Source organism: Gorilla gorilla, chromosome 1 (assembly GCF_029281585.2).
Source record: "Gorilla gorilla gorilla isolate KB3781 chromosome 1, NHGRI_mGorGor1-v2.1_pri, whole genome shotgun sequence".
NCBI classification, from domain to species: Eukaryota; Metazoa; Chordata; class Mammalia; order Primates; family Hominidae; genus Gorilla; species Gorilla gorilla.
Window position 1 is genome coordinate 155,169,148 of NC_073224.2, and position 20,301 is coordinate 155,189,448.

The 20,301-nt window shown below is 41.0% G+C and overlaps 1 protein-coding gene across 3 annotated transcripts in view; it reads left to right on the top strand.

Annotated features, from left to right (window-relative positions):
* Positions 1 to 10,315, top strand: part of LPAR3 (lysophosphatidic acid receptor 3) — an 81,317-nt gene extending 71,002 nt beyond the window's left edge. For all 3 annotated transcript variants that reach the window (XM_055351527.2, XM_004026056.5, XM_055351524.2), the window contains one exon: positions 7,779 to 10,315. In XM_055351527.2, the coding sequence (XP_055207502.2) occupies positions 7,779 to 8,104 (326 nt within the window). In that variant the 3' untranslated portion in view covers positions 8,105 to 10,315. The remainder of the gene's footprint in view (positions 1 to 7,778) is intronic.
* Positions 10,316 to 20,301: the final 9,986 nt, after the last annotated feature.

Below are 20,301 nucleotides of genomic sequence, written 5' to 3' on the forward strand. Positions count from 1 at the left end.
GCCTGATGCCTAAAACTGAACACTGTCTCCTCTTAAACCTGTCCCTCCTGTCTCCCTGCTTAGTTATCATAGCCACATGCTACCCGCTCACCCTGGAGTCTTTCCTCCCCTCACTTCCTAGATCCAAATATTCATCAGGTCTCACATTTCCTTCCCCCTTACAGCTTCTCTGACCATCTCCGCAACCACTGCTTTTTTCAGATCCTGATAGTTTCACCTGGATTTTAGCTAGTCTTCAGATGAATCTCCCTTCGCAGGCCAGCAGCACTCAAATTTTACCATGCAAAAGCATTTCCCAGGGAGATGGCTAACATGGAGATGCCTAGATCACACCTTCCTCACTTTCTCATTTGGCAGGACTAGGTTTTAAGAAATCAGAATATTAAGCAGGCAGCCCAGATGATTTTGATGCAGATTGGAGCTGACTTCTAGTTCCACAAATACCTCTAGTCCGTCCTGAGCACTTAGATAAAAATTTACTCTAAAATATAAGATTTGTTCACATCCCTGATTCAAAATCTTCGAAGAACTACCATTCAATAACAGTATTTTTAAAGTAGTGGTCAGTAGAGTTGCCAAGAGTCCCTCAGAGGGGCCTCAGTGTGTGGACGTGTATGGGGAGAGGGTGTTTGGAGTATGAAGATGAGAGCCCATTCTGCTACATAGGGCTTTAGTCAACACCCCCTCTCCTCCGTCTCTTTCTTTAGTCAGAGCAGCTCTGATTTTGAAGTTTAACGAGATATTTCCTTTGGGAAAAGTATTCCTCTACTTAAAAAAAAAAAAAAAAAAAGTGGTTTGAAAACCACTGATCTATTGAAGTGGATTTCAAACTTTAAAAAAAAAAAAAAAAAGCAGTACCCACAGTAAGAAATAGTGTACATTTTGTATCACAGCCCAGTTCACACACTTATTTTTCTGTGTAATTGAAACAAGTTTTATGAAACATGCCCTTACTATTACTTGATGCACTCTGATGTTTTCTGTTTCTATTTCATTTTTTTTTAAAAAAATTGCTGGTTGCAACTCACTAAATTGATTTCACAACCCACTGAATTGCTACTGTGTCTGGAAGAACTTTGATCTAGCCTTTCTCAATGGGGTTCCTTTATGAACCATGGAACATAGAAAGATTTTCTTAATCTTTTCAAGGATGGTACATAACTCACACCATTCTAGATGCTTAGAAGAGAAGTTAGTTCATTACATACAATGGGTGCCTAAGGGCATTCAGACTTAATTTTCTGCATGAACTCCTGGTTGAAAAAGGCTTATTAGTGTCTGATCTGTAATAAATCCAAACTCTTGATTATTGCACACAGGGCCCTTCTCAATCTAGCCCTGTGTTCACCGCTCAGACTTTACCTTACTTCCTCAATCATCTTCCTGGGTTAAAACCATCCTGAACCACTTGGAATTACCCAGATGCTTCACGCTGTTTCTCACCTGTGCACAGTCATTCTTGCCCTTCAGCACCAGCTCAACTGAGTGTCACTTCGACTGAGACCCTCATTGACAGGAGTTAGAGTCGTCAGGTCCAGGTTCTGTCCCTGTCAATCCCTGAAGTGATTAATAAATTTCAGTCACATTCACCTGGCTCATCTCCTGTGCTACTGAGTGTGGGCTAGATACTTAGTTTTAAGAATACAAACACATGAGGCACAGCATACATGCTTAGGGAGCTTAGAACACACCTGAGATACAAGACGTATGTATTAAAAACTACCTCTAGCATAGCTCAATGCTCAAGAGTTTGCATGGGGAAGTCAGGCCTGAGTTCAAATGATAACTTCTATTTTTTGGCTTGTGCACCTAGGACAAACTGTTGAGCTACTCTAAACTTCAAATTTATTGTATGTTAGTCTAGGATAATAATAAAAGTAGCAACTTTGTAGGGCTGTGAGTTTTACAGGGGAAGTGCATGTAAAGCCCTGAGCACACTGCCTGACCCAGAGTTCTCAGGAAATGCTAGAGAGGAATTAAGCAGGTAATGTGCCCAGTGCCACGTGAATGCTATAGGTAGAAAGTGCTACAGGAGTTGAGAGGAGGAAATGGACACTGTGGTGGAAGAGATGGGACAGCTCCAGTGGAGAAGGCAGAGTATGCACTAAGCTTAGAAAGAAAAGCAGACCTCAGATTAGGAGGTGAGAAGGCATTCCTGGCACGGCGAGCCACAGAGCAGCAGAGGAGGACTGTGGATGCCTTGCCTATAGACTACTTTTGCTGCCACTCTTTGTATATTTATTTTTTGCATATGTGCTCAAACATTTTCCCAAATGCAAATTGAAGATATTCATCTCTAGAGATGCTTATTTTCTCATTTGAAAAAACTCTGCTCCCTCTCTCTTTTCCATGGCTTTTTGCTAAGTCTATATGGCATCTATAATTTTGCTTATGGAGTCAGCTTGATTAAACCATTTTGGGTCAGCATGGAGAAATAGGTTACAAAACTGGCTGTGCATCATGACCACCCAGGGAACTTTTTAGTCCTGCAGATTTCTGTGTCCTACCCGAGATTCTGACTATTGGGTCTGATGTGGGACCAGAGAATATGCATTATTTTAAAAGTTCCTTTCTTTTTCATTTGGCTTGGTCAAAAGTTTGAAAAACACTGGTAATCTTTAAGGCCCCACCCAGCTCCAGTGATCTGTATTTCCCCTAACAGTAACATTTGTATTCTCTCTGCTATTCTCAAGAGAGGGTTACTGTGTTGTCAAGAGAGAAAAACTAAACAAGCCAGACATCAAAAGCTATAGCTACCAACTTTGATGTGAAGAGTCCTTTCTATATGAAATTGTATAATTCCAAAAAATCCAGGTGGGAGTGTTCCAAGGTCCTTATGCTGATGGGAAGGAAGGACAAACACTGGCCAACTTTATACTTTCTTAAACATGTAAGTCGAGATTTAATAGAGTCTACAACTTCCAAACCAGTGGAAGGGGGAAAATGAAACCAAAGGAAATGAAAAAATAAAAGATCTCAATACAAAAAAAGAGAGGGGAAAAAAGCAAAACATAGAAAAAAATGAAACAAAGAACAAAATAAGATGCTAGAAGTGAATTCCAATATGTTGATAACTAAAATCAATGCAAATCATGGTACAGTTAAAAAACAGATCAATCTAAACAATATGATGTCTAACATTACATCCATATATTGGAAAACCATGAGAAAAAGCAAGAAGATGATTAGCCCAAAATGTATGATACGTTTATCTCAACAGGAGAGAGGGCTACTGGGGTGGGCACCCAGGAGGCTCTAAAGATACGATAGTGTTCTTTTAAGTTTCTTTAAGTTCTTTAAGTTGGGTGGTAAGTAGACAGGTATTCTTATTTTTTTATTCTTTTAAGCATTATTTTTTAAAGTTCACTATATTTTTTGTAGTTTCGTTTGAATAATATAATACACCCCCCTTGCATGCGTGCATCGCACACACACTCAAAAAAGGATAAAAATAAATTGCCAATGTTTTCCTAAAACCCCACTCTCATATTATTAGATGTGAATTTTTTAATGTGATTTTTTGTTCTTTAATGATGTGATTTTTTTGTCATGAAAGTTTTCTCCCCAGCACAAAACTCTGTTTTGAATTAATCATGTGACCCAACACTCCAAATAAGTCTTCACATTGATGCTTTTTGTCATAATACGATAATTCCTATATAGTTTGCCTTTTCATTGAATTACATAAAATAATTCATTCAATTAAAACCTTATAAGCTTTTTATTGAGCAATGATTTTGTGTCAGATGCTGTTTTAATCATTGTATATGAATTAATCCATTTAATTTTTATAAAAACCCTTGGGAATGGTACTAATACTGCCCTCATTTTAAGCCTGAGGTAACTACAGCACAGAGAAGTTAGGTGATGTGGTCAAAGGCACACAGCCGATCAGTGGAAGAGCCAGGATTGGAACCCAGGCAGCCTGGCACCAGAGCCATGTTCCTGACTTTATGCTAGGCTGCTCAGCTGTGGCCCATAAAGCATCTTACTACAGAAGAGAGTGAAGGAGGAGTAGGAGGGTACCTCTGGACTTCAAGGGCCCCTCCGTAGTATGTCATGTCTGACCATAAAGCTACATATATCACAATTACATCATTCTTTGGTTTGTTAAAGGAAAGATTTTTTTTTTTTTTGGGCCAGGAAAGGAAGAAAGGGAGGGAGAGATGGAAGGAGGGAAGGAATCCAAAGGAATCCAACAAAAATATTGGCTGACTGGCTGGCCGTGGTGTCAGAAGAGAAATAAAAATCTGCTGATCTCATCTTTATGCTGTTTCCAATGAACAACAAAAGGCAAATCTTCTTCGACAGAAAAGCACAAACATACTAGGTGGCTAAACTAGAGAACAGGTGCTTCAGAGATGTTGCCTTAAGCAGATGCTCCCCGGCAGTGACCCTGGGAAACACAGCTGTTCCAAGCCTCCCCCACCTGGAGGCCAAGATCTCTCTCCAAACACATCTCAGAAGAGATGCACAGTTTATCTAACAGTTCATTCTTTGGGGGGGTTTGCTCTATGTTAGCAGTTAAACATAAGACCTCCCCACGCACCTCCACACCCTGGGCTCTGTAGTCTTGGAGAATTCATAGAGAATGTGGAGATGTCAGGAACATTCAAACAGGTAACTGGACTAATTCTTAAAAGTGAGGGGTGTGTGTGTGTGTGTGTGTGTGTGTGTGTGTGTGTGTGTGATAGATCCTGGAAAATATTTATCACTTAGTTGCCTACCAATCTGCATAAATCCAGAAGAAAAAAACTAAAAGGAATTTTTGAGTATTTAGCCTCAATGCTCAGACTATGACTGCTGGGAACCAGCAGGGTTCAAAGAAGAGTTTGTGTGATGCCCAGATTACTTTAAAAAAAAAAATTCTCAGCATTAACAAATATGAATGAGTCCAGAGGTACGCATCTGGGAACTAGTAGATAAAATTTCAGTATGTGTCTCCTGGAGAAAAGGCTAAAGAAAGACAGAAAGCATTAACTATCTTCAAAATCCTGAAGGGCATCACATAGAGAAAGCACAGACTTTTCCTGGGCTATTGCAGAGGATCACACAAAACAAATGGAAGAGTACAACAAGCAGAGTTTGGATGCAAGCCTTCTTTTCAAGTCAATGAAATATTTATATATTTTTTTGCTTTTTACTTTTTTGGAGATGGAGTCTTGCTCTATTGCCCAGGCTGGAGTGCAGTGGCACAATCTCGGTTCACTGCAACTTCCGCCTCCTGGGTTCAAACAATCCTCCTGCCTCAGTCTTCCAAGCAGCTGGGACTACAGGCGCCTGCCACCATGCCCAGCTAATTTTTTGCATTTTAGTAGAGACAGGGTTTCACCATGTTGGCCAGGCTGGTCTCGAACTCCTGACCTGGGTGATCCACCCACCTCAGCCTCCCAAAGTGCTGGAATTATAGGTGTGAGCCACCACGCCCAGCCTAAATGAAGTTATTTAAGAGAAGAAACCATTGTTCAGCAGGTGAAGAGCCTCCCTTGACCAGGGCATTTCCTTTGCCTGGATTGTCCTGAGATGTACAAAGGGAAGGCCTTTTTCCTGTGAATGAAAGATCGGGCTAAGCGGCTTCTGAACTCTTTTCCAAGTAGGAAACTGCTGAATTCTGTGAAACTGTGGCTTTTAACTCTCCATAAAACTCAAACAAATTTGACTTGTTTGTTTCTCAGACACAATTATCGGGTGGTATGGCTAAAAACTTACTAATATGAATTCTCAAGTTGGTAGTTCCAAACTTGGCTGCCCATCCAATTCTTTCACTTGTTTCAAACCAGTCTGAATAAAACAAAAAACCAGTCTGAATCTGTCACATTGATTGCACTCCCACTAACAAGTTCTGACCCACCACTAGAAAAACTCAGACCTAGCCTAAAGTCAGTCCTCAGTTTACAGCTGAGGAAGCTGAGCCCAGCGCGATGACATGGGTCTCCCAGAGTTGTACAGTAAGTGAAGAATTAGAACCCAAATCTCTGATCTCTTATCTCCAAGTCCAGTTCTTTGTTCACATATATCAGCCAGACGGAAAATAATAATACAAGGTGGAGAAAAAAGGGAACCACTGCTGAACTGTAATTATGAAATAAGGAATTCAACCCCCCCGCTAGCTACTAAACATATAGATATTTTTTGTGGAAACAGAGCACCTCATGACAACTGCTGCTCAGTGAACCCACCACAGTGTTGGGTACCACTTTCCATGACCTCTGATCCTCACAACTACCACCTCACATAGTTGGGTTTATTAACTTTATTGTATAAAGGAGGGAATGGAGGCTGAGAAAAGTGAAGTAATTCCCATAATTCGGGTCACTCATAGGTTGAGCTGTGCATACGTGTCTGACCCCAAAGTTCGTGGCTCTTCCCTGCCTTACACTGCCTCTTTATAATCCTTGTCTTGCCCTGCTTGGTATTATATCTCTTAGAAGTAAGATAAAGCAACAAGAGAAATACTGTGCAGAACTAATTCTAACAAGTAGAGTAGTTGGTGATATCATCTATAGACTTGCTTGTTTGTCGTCCTCTCTGTTAGTATTTTAGCTCCCTGAGTGCGTGGCTTTCACCTCACTCACTGTCTAGTACAGCTCCTGGCACATTGTTAGCTTCAGATGAATATTTATGAGTGGACAAGCAAGTGCATTTAGAAATGACAAGGACATTCGCCAAAAGCAACCACATCATACTACAGAGGCGGGTCATATAGTGGCCCAGGGCACAGCCTGTGGAGAAAGACAGCCTCTGTTCAAAATCATGTCTCTTAAGAGTTATTTGATCATAGGCAAGTTATTTAACTTCTCTTGTGCCTGGGGATAATAATAATAATAATAATAATGCCAATGTCATAGTGTGGTCCTGTGAGTTAATCAAGGAAAGCATTTGCACCAGTGCCTCGCTTATAGTGAGTGCTGTATAAAGATGAGTCGTTATTGCTATCTGAGGTTATGATAATAGTAGGGAAATAGTGGACCCATGTCTTAATGGGAGAAAAATATCATGAAATTTAGAGGTAAGGTAAGTATGATCCTGTGGCTAGAGACTCAGAAGAGACTACGGTTCATATTCAATTGCAGAGTCTGAAAAGTAGATTTTTAACTATCTCATCATGAAAGATTTATTTCTGACCAAAAAATCTAAATGTAGAGCAGATGATTATGCAGATGGCCCGTGAATATGTCAAAAAGAATATAGTGCTTACTAAGCATCCACATGAATTTATGAAGAATGAAATTGATGAGCAGGTGATTTAGTTAAACTACTACAAGAATGCCGTAGACTCATTGTGTCTTATTTTCAAGAGCACATTTAGAAAGTCTGATTTCTATAACAGCAGAATGTAGGGTCAAGTATGGGAGCCCTGGAGTCAGAGAGTTCTCCTCTCATCTCCCCCTAGAATTGGGCCTTGGTTTTCTTATCTGTCCAATGTGGATAATGAGTGCAACAGCCTTCCAGTGTGGTTCAGAGAACTAACGGAGATCATGCATGTGCACTGCCTCCTAAGCAGAATGTAAATGTGAGTCTCTCATAATCACAAGACCTGGGTAAGCAGAAAAGAAAGTGAAATGAAATGTGATTGATAGTCAAGGAGGTTCCCACCTATTTGCCTGTACCAAGCGTAGGTCTCAAATGCTCAGATGGTAGGTGGAATTTTGCCTTGAATTTGTCAAAACAAATCATGAGGGCCCCTTGATGCCACTGGCTAAAGGCTGGGAGAGAAGAAAACCTGAATAAGCCCCCTAAGGTCTGAGCATCTGTTGCTTCCTCTTCTCTCCTTGCAGGGGCGTTTGTGGTATGCTGGACCCCGGGCCTGGTGGTTCTGCTCCTCGACGGCCTGAACTGCAGGCAGTGTGGCGTGCAGCACGTGAAAAGGTGGTTCCTGCTGCTGGCGCTGCTCAACTCCGTCATGAACCCCATCATCTACTCCTACAAGGACGAGGACATGTATGGCACCATGAAGAAGATGATCTGCTGCTTCTCTCAGGAGAACCCAGAGAGGCGTCCCTCTCGCATCCCCTCCACAGTCCTCAGCAGGAGTGACACAGGCAGCCAGTACATAGAGGATAGTATTAGCCAAGGTGCAGTCTGCAGTAAAAGCAGTTCCTAAACTCTGGATGCCTCTCGGCCCACCCAGGCCTCCTCTGGGAAAAGAGCTGTTAAGAATGGTTACCTGTCTCTAACAAAGCCCATGTACAGTGTTATTTGAGGTCTCCATTAATCACTGCTAGATTTCTTTAAAAATTTTTTTTCATAGTTTAAAAGCATGGGCAGTAAAGAGAGGACCTGGTGCATTTAGAGAAAGCACAGAAATGGGAGAGATTCGGCAGGTCCCTGCTTGTCCTATGAACTGCTCAGAGCTCCTGTCAGTCCGGCTGGGCCTTCTGGGTTCTGGCACCATTTCGTAGCCGTTCTCTTTGTATTTTAAAAGGACGTTATGAAAGGGCTTAGACCAAAATAAATCATAATGTTACTTGAGCCACCTTATATAGCTGCTTGGAAAGTCTATGTAGCTCTTTCTGCATGCATTAAAAATGTTTAGAAATGCTTCAGCAATGGTATTTTTTTCCTCAAAGAAACCATGGCCAGTAGCTAGGTGTTCAGTAGGAATCAAAGAAAAATCAGTAAGAGCTCCAGATTAAACCTGATTTTTAACTGAAGGAACATTCTGAGGAAAAATACTTACTTAAAACTAAAAAAGGGTCAATGCGAAAACCCTTTTTGACCTGAAAAAGGCCTTAGTATGGTCCTCCATGCATGTGTGTGTATATGCATGTGTGTGTGTGTGTATATATATATATATATTCCTGTTTTTACTGATTTTTATTGATTTTGTTCAAAGATATCTGGGGATTGGATTGGGGAATGTTTAGTCTGACTATTGAAAGAAACATGGATCCCTGGAGTATTTCAGATACAGGGTTACCGCCCCAGACTGCCTCCCACCAGCCCATATTAGTTCTCATTTTCCCTCATGATGGTGAAAAACAGTGGAGAGCTAGTAAAGGGTTTATGCAGAAAACAAGGAGAAGAGAATGTGAAGTTTGAAGTGCCTATGGAACATCCAGCTGATAATCTTGCCTAGTAAGCAAAAGAAGCCAAGAGAACACCAACGTTTAAGGAGCAGGTAGAGAAAACCCAGCAAAAGGACAGAGGAATAAGAGGACCAAAGAACAGTGTTAAGAATCAAGGAGAGAGGTCGGGCATGCTGGCTCATGCCTGTAATCCCAGCACATTGGGAGGCCGAGGCAGGTGGATCACTTGAGGCCAGGAGTATGAGACCAGCCTGGGCAATGTGGTGAAACCGCATCTTTACTAAAAATACAAAAAACTAGCCAGGCATGGTGGCACATGCCTGTAATACCAGCTACTTGGGAAGCTGAGGCACGAGAATCACTTGAACCCAGGAGGTGGAGGTTGCAGAGTGAGCCAAGATCGCAGCACTGCACTCTAGTCTGGGTGACAGAGCGAGACTCTGTCTCAAAAAAAAAAAAAAAAAAAAAGACTAGAGAATGTCAGGGAGCGCATGTGTATATTTAAACAACTTCACTTTGCATTTAAAGACTCGAAGGACAGCGAAGGTGAAATCAATTCACGGGCCACCTAGACTTTCCAGTCTAGGACTAGAGCTGTAGCAATGATCTGTTGTGCTGTACAAGAGAAAGAGGTGTTCATTTGAAAACAGATGTTTTTCTACATCAGAGTAAAAGCTGTATTGAAGAGCAGGCTGAATCCCTTCCATATAGAATGAAATATGAGCTTGACCCCAGTCCTTATCTTCAGTTACCTCCATACCAACTGGTGGCATGTTGGATTTAGCATGTAGAATAATTTCCCATCTCTTATTTTTCCCAAGGTTAACGGCATCCTTCTGGTACCTGGCTTACATGTGAACTGAATTTTGATCTGGGTTCTATTCCGAATTTTTCTCCTTCAGAGACCTAAGTAGGCAACATGAAAGACAAGTCGTTAAGAAAGAAAAAATGATGTTTCATACACACAGGCTACCAACCAGAGTTTTCTATGTAAAACATTTAGAGTGTATTCTGATTTAAAATGAGAATAACTTCAAGGCAGATATTATAGTATTTATGTAGTTTGCAAAAGAAGTTTACATTTTTTTGCTATTGTGATATAACATTTATGTGCAAGAACTACTTGTAATAAAAGGATTTGAGATGTCATGCTTCTAAATATAATAGCCTAAAATAGAGAATATTATGATTTGAAAGTGTAGATTTCACAAACTCTGTATAGTATGTGGGTCTATCTGAAGCTTTTATCAAAGCTACCTATAAAATAAAATTTTAAAAGATCTGTTCTCTCTTGTTGAGGTGCATTATTGCTTTTCGTATTTTCTAAGTAAAAATATAGTTTGTGGTAACTACAGCATAAATTTCTATTGCAGAAGAAAAATCAAATTTGCCATGAAGTACATACTCTCAATGTTTTATGTAAGCATTTTGAATCTATAGCTGGCCAAAGGGTGGAGAACTGAAATTGAATTCCAGTCCCCAAATAGCTACTAAGGGATCTTTAAAGGTTTTATTTTGAGGAAAGAACAATTTTTAGTACCCTGCAGCAGAGTGTCATATTCAGAATGGTGTCTGGAGGGGGTCCGAAGTGTGGAAACTCAGGGTAGAAATATATAGCTTTTGTTTGTATGCACACACACATCTCAGCAAGGGCACAAGAGTAAGGAAGTCGGGAATATTTAGAAATGACGAGTGGCAGGGGTCACAGAGCTCACCAAGGACCCTTGACAGACCTGGCCCTTTCTGTGTGTTTGTGTGTCCTCAGATTCTAGGATCCAAAGCTTATCTGCAAGTTATCAATATGGTGGTCCTGAAAATTTCATCTAGACCTCATCAGACCAGCCCTTCAAAGCAGAGGCTACTCCCTAGCTAAATGATACTTAATTTTCTTCTTAGATTTGTAGCACTGTCCCAGGTGTTCTGATAAATCTGTACTGGTGAAAGAATTTAGTACTTCATGAAGACAGCTTGCTTGGAAAGAAATAATCCTGTGGAAATAAATTGTTGAATTTTTTGGTGAATTTTTTTTCAAGTGAGTAGTAAACCTGGAACCAGTTTGTGACCTTGAGAAGCCCTAAGCATGGAAATGATTATCGCACCACCCTGCCCCCATTCATGTAATCCCAAATAAAAACAATACCAAACCTTAAAATAAATGTAAGCGTCCAATAAAGTTCTAATTTTCCTCACACTCAGCCCCTTGATGCTTTTTATAAATACTAATTAAAATTTAGAAATTCTGGTGTCCCAGCTTCATCAGCACACTGAGCACACGCTCGGCCCTGGTTGGATGGACCAAGACCAAGGACCCGATAGAGTTGGCGGCAGCAGCATCAGGCGCTGCAGGGGGTGCGGTTCTCTTCATCTGCAGATGTCACCCCTCGCAGACCACAGAGCGTGCCATGCTCCGTGTTTGTAGATCAGTGTTCCTCCTGAGCTTGAGAGTGTTTTGTTTAGCTCATTAATCCTCTAATCATTCTGGGAAGGGGACAATAAGATTACTTGGCTCTCTTTTTTAATTGGTTGAGCAGACATAATGAAGGTGAGGTCTGTGAAGATGCCCGTGAAGGTGACTTAGTGACAAACTCTGGCCCTGTTAGAGCCTGGAGTAAAAACACATGATGATGCATCTCACTGTATGCTAAAAGGAATTAAAAACAGGCAGAAGCAGATCTGACTTCTAGGAGACTTACCAGAGAATTTTATCCCTTTGTGGACCAGAAATGTGTTCAACTGGAAACCCCTAGGCTCTTTCCAATTTTACACATTGTCTTTCAGGCTTAGGAGTAAAGAAGAGTTTTTAAAGTCAGGGAAGCTGAATTTTTGTGTGAGGGATGCCCTCCTGAACTCATCAAATGGTTTGAAATACTCATAATTTAAGGCTAGTTTTCACAGATAAATAAACATTCGATGGGAGATGTTGTTGGTGTGGGTTATTTTCTTTTTTTGGCCCTAATGCCATATTTTATCTTTACACCATTCTCTTCAGTGCTTTCTGGTGTATGCTTGCTCCTAAATTAACAGATGGTAAGCTACTAATGGCAGTTGTTAGAGGTGCAGAGTGTTATGTTATCTATAACTACTGAGTTAAAGGTTTATAGTGCAGGCTGAGCATGGTGGCTCATGCCTGTAATCCCAGCACTTTGGGAGCCTGAGGCAGGCAGATCGCTTGAGCTCAAGAGTTCAAGACCAGCCTGGCCACATGGAGAAACCCACCCTGTCTCTACTAAAAATACAAAAATTAGCCAGGTGTGATGGTGCACACCTGTAATCCCAGCTACTCGTCAGGCTGAGGCAGGAGAATCGCTTGAACCTAGGAGGTGGAGGTTGCAGTGAGCTGAGATTGTGCTGCCACACTCCAGCCTGGGTGACAGAGTAAGACTGTCTCAAAAATGAATTAATTATTAATTAAATTAAATACAAGTTTATTGTACAAATAATAGCACAACGGTCACTGGAATCCCATGCAGGCAGGTTCCAGTGTACGTCAATAAAAGTGTGGGTCACATCCTACTACTGTAATGCAGCGCCTCTGCATGACAGTCCATGAACATGGTTTGCAATTCACTGCACCAGCCCATTTTATAATTTGCAGTTCTTGGCAGTTGTTTAGGAAGTTGCAATTTTATGCAGCAAAACTTTGTAATATTTTTCTGCATCAGCAATTTCAACTTTGTATAATTCAAATTTTCTTAAAATGCATCTGTATTGTATTTTGTTATTGAGGTTAGAGCCTCCACACTGTATATTAATAAGATATATGAAAGAGAAAGGGGGAGGGCTGCCTGCCACAAGCCCATGTTACATCTTTGTGCATATTAGAAAAATGATATCTCTTCCTCAAGATGCTTGCATCTATTGGAAAAACTTTACTGCTACCAGCCAGAAAACTCTGCTAATACATATGCCTGTCCACAGTACCACTGACACATGGAGATAACACATCGGACTGAAATTCAAAATACCTGTGTTCTGAATTCTGTTCTGCCCTAAAATGCCAAAGAAACTCTAGATATGAGTGCTGATCTTCTAAATGAGAGGCTTAAATTAAATGACCTATAAGGACCTTTTCAGCTCCAAAATTCGCTTTCTGTGCTTCATCTCCCAAACGTGAATCCTGGAAAAGAGACCCAAGTCTTTGGATTCTGTGCATTTCACTCTTGGCATAGAGATTTCAAAGAAAAGGAGCTCTGTTTTCATTTGCTGCAGTGGTTCTCAAGCTTTAGTGTGCATCAGAATTACCTAGGGAGATAACCTAAAATCTGTGTGCCTCAAGCAGGTGTGAGATATGTCATCATAAATTCATCATCAATACAGGGGAAAAAGGATTTTTAAAATAAAATGGAACCGCTATCCCATATGGAAAACCTAAGAGCTTGATGATTTGCTTATGTTTCCTGAGTGAACTTAATTTGATATGTGTGAGCTGCTGTTTACTCCATCAAGCCTAATAGAAAACCACACATTTATTTTACATTTAATTTAACCAACATCTTTAGAACATTTCCTAGGTGCTGGAGACCCATTCCCCCAAAAAAACCTGCTCTTAAAAGAATAAACAAAAATCACAAATCAAGCATATGCACAAGTACACAAATAAGAGAACTAAAATGAAAGGGAGGTGAAAATATGAAGGATGGACATGCTTGTATTGCTTTAGCCACCCTCAAGGCATTATACTGGAACACTGGTGATATTGGCTATTGGCACTGGGGTTTTTAGATTGGGCCTCTGTAATTTGATATATAATTATCTGAGACCTAGAGGAATAAAAGGAAATCATATAAGCAGGCTTCTTTTTTTCTTTTTTCTTTCTCTTTTTTTTTTTTTTTTTTTTTTGAGACAGAGTCTCACTCTGTTACCCAGGCTGGTGTTGCGATCTCAGCTCACTTCAACCTCCGCCTCCCAAGCTCGAGCAATCCTCCCATCTCAGCCCCCTGAGTAGCTGGGACTACAGGTGAACGCCATCACGCCTGGCTAATTTTTGTGGTTTTTGTAGAGATGGAGTTTTGCCATCTTGCCCAAGCTGGTCGTGAACTCCTGAGCTCAAGCAATCCACCCACCCACCTCAGCCTCCCAAAGTGCTGGGATTACAGGTGTGATCCACCGCACCCGGCTAAATAGGCTTCTTTTTGGGTTAAAGACATTTTACAGTTTATGATTTGGGGATCTGATACTGATGATGTAAACTAGACTTATTTGTTTGTTCTGTTTTATCTTGCTTAGGTGGATGTCTGACCACAGGTTTACATAAGTCTTAAAGATGGGACTTATCAGTCAGTATTCAGTCAGAAAAACAGAAACCGCTCTGGGTATTTGAAGCAGGAAGGTATTGAAAACAGACGGATGCTTATAAAACAGTTGGAAAGGCTAGAGGAAACAAAGGCAAAGGAAGCCCATAGTTAGCTCTCAGATTTGCAGTTAACTTTTAGGGAATTATTGCCACACAGGTCAGAAACTACTGGAAAGTGCCCCCTGAGGCTGTGACTTGTGGAAGGACACCACAGGCCACTCCAAACTCTCAAATCTGCCACTAGTAGAAGAATATGTGTTCTGCTTCCCTCTGCCCTCCTCATCTCTAGTAATTGAGATATTTACTGGGTGTGTATTCTGGGAAATATAGTTCCCAGGCTTCCAGCCTTTCAGATACAGGGGACAGCATAGAAAGGAACAGCAATAAAACTGACTGTCAGCAGACGAGCCAGCACACAGAGAAGGAAACAAATGAAGGGGAGAGGGGTCTTCTTGGCTTCTGGAACTTTCTCCTTTCTAAGAACAATTGTATTAGTTTTTTATGACTGAGGGAAGAAGATAATATAACAGTTTTAGAGTAAGGTGAAAATTTTCTTAAAAATAAAATGCTGGGGCCGGGCGTGGTGGCTCACACCTGTAATCCCAGCACTTTGGGAGGTCGAGGCGGGCAGATCACAGGGTCAGGAGTTCGAGACCAGCCTGGCCAACATGGTGAAACCCCATCTCTACTAAAAATACAAAAGTTAGCTGGGTGTGGTGGCGGACGCCTGTAATCTCAGCTACTCGGGAGGCTGAGGCAGGAGAATCGTTTGAACTCAGGAGGCGGAGGTTGCAGTGAGTCGAGATTGTGCCATTGCCCTCCAGCCTGGGTGACAGGGCGAGACTCCGTCTCAAAAAAATAAATAATAATAATAATGATAATAATAATAATAATAATATATTGGTACATATAACATAGGAGTTCCACATTGTAGTATAGGGATCATCCAAAGGCTGAATGGAAAAAAGCCTAAAAAGAATATAACATCAGGCCAGGCACGGTGGCTCACACCTGGAATCCCATCACTTTGGGAGGCTGAGGTGGGCGGATCACGAGGCCAGGAGATGGAGACCGTCCTGGCCAACATGGTGAAACCTCGTCTCTACTAAAAATACAAAAATTATCAGGGCATGGTGGCCCATGCTTGTAATCCCAGCTACTCAGGAGGCTGAGGGAGGAGAATCGCTTGAACCAGGAAGGCAGAGGTTGCAGTGAGCTGAGATGTAGCCACGGTACTCCAGCCTGGCAACAGAGTGAGACTCCACCTCAAAAAAAAATCATACTTCACTTATCATTAGCTATTCAATATCCAAATCTGTGATATCAAAGTTGAGTTTAGAGCATGAGAAATAGAATATGTGTGGTCACAGTTAGTATAAAACCATGGCAAATACATCAATACGTAATCTTTCCTTCAGCTTTCCAGATGGTGAGTAGAATAGGGTCTTGAAACAATAACGAATGAGCAAAGGGAGGTGTAAAATATGGATATGCAAAGTCACTTTAAAAGTCAGACTCAGTGTTCTATGATCTTAAAAGATGCAATGGATCAAAACCTTCTTAGGATGGAACAATAATAGATCAAAGTTTCAGGATTTGTGGGAAATAAGACAAACTTTTTCATATAGAAATAAGAGTCTCATTAGTGCATCTTGGGGGAAGTTGTGACTTAGGGATTATCTTGATTTTGCAGATGAAGAAAATAAAGACTGGAAGATTGAATGAGTAGAATACATAGTGATTAAATCAAGGATCAAACTGCTCTCTAAGCTCTCCTTTAGGCCTTCTCTATTCAGAAAAAAAAAAACCTAGTTTCTGAATGACTGGATATAAATTCAGATTTCAAAGAGCCACTGTTTACTGAGAATTAGCCTATTTTAGGGATTAAGAATGTTTGTGCTTTTTGAGTAATTCAGCTCCCGAGAATGTATGTTGAAGAAATTGTTCTAAATTAGGAAGAGGTTTTGTACACAAAGGTGGCTAAAATGACGTGATTTATAGGAACTGGAAACTTCTAAACAATCTAAATATTTAAGTACACGATAAATATAAAGCACTGTAGTCAAGTACATGGACTCTGGAACCAAATTGCTTAGATTTTCATCTTAGCTCTTTTACTGGCTAGCTTTGTCTCTTTGGGCAAGTTCCTTTGTGCCTCAATTTTTATTGTAAAATGGGAATAGCAATCATACCTATCTCAGAGTTTTTGTGGAGATTAAATTTTATGTAAAGCACTTAGAATAGTGCTGGGCACTGTGTATTTGCAGTTATTATTATTGATGGATTCTATATAGTGATTTAAAGTTATAGGTGTGAATAATAATATTGAAAAACATGTATAATGTAGAATCTGTTGATGGATTGGCTATGGTACCAAGAGATGTGTTTTAAGGATGACTTCAAAAATTTTGGTTAAAACTACCACAAAAGTGGAATTGCTTTTTCCTGAGATAGAGAAAATGCTAGGAGCAGCAGATTTGGGAGTGGGTGGGAATCAGGAATTCCATTTTAGATGTATGACATTGAATGTCACAGAGACACAATCAGGTGGAGATGTCAAGAAGGCAGCCAGGTAAATACGAAGCTCAGGGAAGAGGTCCACACAGGAGATATCAATCACCAGTATGTGGATGCTGTTTGAGGTCATAAGATTAGACAAAATCGCTTAAACAGTGAGTGTTGATAGAGATTACAACAGGTCTGAGGGCTTCCAATGTTTGAACTCAGAGAAATGAGGAGTTGGTAAGGAGATTGAGAAGGAGAAGCCAGTGGTATAGGAAGAGAGCTAGAAGTCAGTGGAGACCCAGGAGAGAACAACCATGTCAGATACTGCAAGTCAAGGCTTGAGAGGTTATTGGTGGTTATTGGTGACCCTGACAAAACTGTTTCAGTAGAGTGAAAGGGGTGAAAGCCTAACTGGAAGGAGTTCAAGGGAGAATGAAAGGAGAGGATTGGAGACAGTGAGGACAGGCTATTTTTGAGGTTTTCATTTGTTTTTTCCTGACAAGGGACCAGAGATATGGGGCAATAGTTAAAGGGGCATATGAGGTCGAGCGAGGGGTTTAAGATGGGAGTTATTACAGCGTATTAGCTCTTGGTGGGAATGACCCAGTGTGGGACGTATACAGGTGGAATAAGTGATAACTCAGGTGAGCAGTGACAATTGCTGGAAGGAATGGGCTTTAGAATATAGGTGGAGGAGTCTGGTTTTTGACCTGAACAGGGACATTCCATCCATAGTAAGAAGAGGAAGATAGAGTATGAATGCAGGGAGTTAGAAGATAGGGTGAGAATGTTCACTTTTTTCTCTCCTGTCTTATCAGTGAGTGCCCCAGATCATTAGCAGTGGGTAATGGTAAAGGAGGAGGTTTGAGGAGAGGAGAAGGTAAGAAATCATGCTCCCGAGGAGTAGGGCAGTGAGTGGACCAGGAGACTTAGTAGGGCTGCTAGACCAAAGCCGCCTCAGTGAGGCTGGGGGGCACAGATTTAAGGTGCTACCATTCAGAAAGGCCATATGTCCTTTCCAGCCCATCTAGCTGCCTGGATGTCGTTATGCTGTAGACATAGTTGAATTATTTTGTCAGGCAATGTCTGGGCTCCACTAATTAAATCAAAATCTCTGGGGTTTGGGCCCAACCATAGATACACCCAAAGTGATTGTCATGTGCAGCCAGGGTTGGGAACCATGGATTAAAGCAAGAGGGTGAAGGGAAGGTACAGTGAAGAGCCTGAGCTCCAGGAAATACAGCTGTGAAAAATTCAGTGTATGTTTAATTACATAAGCGTGAGCTATAAATTTAACTGCTATTGTAATTCAGAGAACAGGAGCCAAGGAGGGGGAACCAACATTGACTGAGTACCTACAATGGGTTAGGAATTGTGTTAAAGACTGTATATGCTTAGTCTTGAAACAACTGTTGGAGATAAGAATTTTAACCTCTACTTTAGAGTAAATATGTTGAGACTGAGAATGAGGATGTGAGTTGCCCACAGGTCCACAACTAATAAGGAGTAAGGCCAGGATTTGAATCCAGAAGTAATTTACTCTAAGATTATTGCTTAAGATTTTGTGGAAGATGTGTGACTTCAGTTGTGTGTTAAAGCAGCAGTAGAATTTTTATTTTGGAGATGTAAGAGGGTTTCCTAGCTAGAGGAAAAAAAGGTCTGGAGGCAAGAAAGAACATGAGGAATTCAGGGAATATTCAGGGAGAAGGATGCCTCCCAGGGCCGAATGGGTTGAAATAAATGAAAGAATGAATGATCTAACCAACCAACCAAGGAATAAATGAATTAGGAGAGTGTCTGTCTTCAATGGCCAGTTGACTGGGCAGCTGACCATGTACTCAGGGCCCAAGGAAGTTGCATTGCAGAATAGCTAAGTGAATGTTCCCTGCGTTGTTTATACAATTCATTATTTTTAAAAAATAATAGCTGTTGGGCTCCATTGAGATAAAAGATGGCCCCTGAGTATAAGCTCATTATCATCTGTCACCATGGCTTGGGAGCTTTATGTGTCCACAGAATCTCAGAATCTATATTTCCCCAGCTTTAATCTCGGGGTCGATATCCCAACACAGCACTGCTCATAATAAATAGCTAGTATTAAATGATAAAGTAGGCTACTGTGTTTTATTTTATTTGGCTTTCAAGCCAATCAGTTTTATAGCTGTCTGTCTGAATGCTGAAAAAAAATTCTAGAGACAGCTAAGAATCATAAGTAAAACTACAATATACTGACAAAATGAATCTTTATCTTCCCCACTTCTCCTACAGAAAGAGGCCCTAGGTAGACTGTTGATGATACATTTAATAAGATGGATGCTTATGGAAATGGTCCTTTTGATTGGTTTGCAGAGTCACTCTATTTTATGCCCCTTTGGCCTGTGGATACAGCTTCTCATCTGCACCTGTGTGATGTGCTCAGTGACAACATTGCTTTGCTTGCCTTCTCACAGAGATTTTTTTTTTTTGCTTTGATAATATGGAAAATCATAATTCCTGAATTAGAGCATGAAAAATAAAATATGTGTGGTCACAGTCGATATAAAATCATGGGAAAAAATGGGGTGTATGAAAAATAAACTAGCATCTGTCCTCATCAGCGCTGCTGATTAGAAAGCTGCATTTCTCCTTTCTTTGCCTAGGTATTCCTTTGGGAAATACATGTGGTTCAAATAAGGTGGCATGTATCTTGCCTGTCCTTGGGTAGAAAGCATTCACTTTTGAGTTTTTTTGTTGTTGTTGTTGTTACAGAAAGAAAAGGACTACAAATGACCCAACCAGAAAGTATGCAATAAATTCAACATAAAAGGCAACTTCTAAGTATAATTGTTATGCTTGTCTGAGTTTCAGTTTCTGTCCCAAGAAAGTCTTTTTAGTTTAAGTCACTCATTGATGCAGCTTGCACTATTCAACCATTTACAGAACAAACTTGTATAAAGTATCTACCATGGGCTGAACAGTGTGCTGGGAACCGAGAAAGATAGTGAGGGAAATAAAATGGACTCTGAGCTCAAAAAGCACTTACATTAATGACTAAGGCTCTTCCAGTAAATACTGTGAAGCAATAGGCCGGGCACGGTGGCTCACGCCTGTAATCCCAGCACTTTGGGAGGCCGAGGCGGGCAGATTGCCTGAGCTCAGGAGTCCGCGACCAGCCTGGGCAACACAGTGAAACATCGTCTCTACTAAAATACAAAAAATTAGCCGGGCGTAGCGGTGTGTGCCTGTAGTCCCAGCTACTCAGGAGGCCGAGGCAGGAGAATCGCTTGAACCCAGGAAGCAGAGGTTGCAGTGAGCCAAGATTGTGCCACTGCACTCCAGCCTGGGTGACAGAGTGAGACTCCATCTCAAAAAAAAAAAAAAAAATACTGTGAGGCAAGAATGGAGCAACATACTCACCGATTGCCTATGCTGTCTCTCACCAGATTTATGACTATCAAAAGTGCCACTTAGATTGCCTTTATACATCTTGCAGCA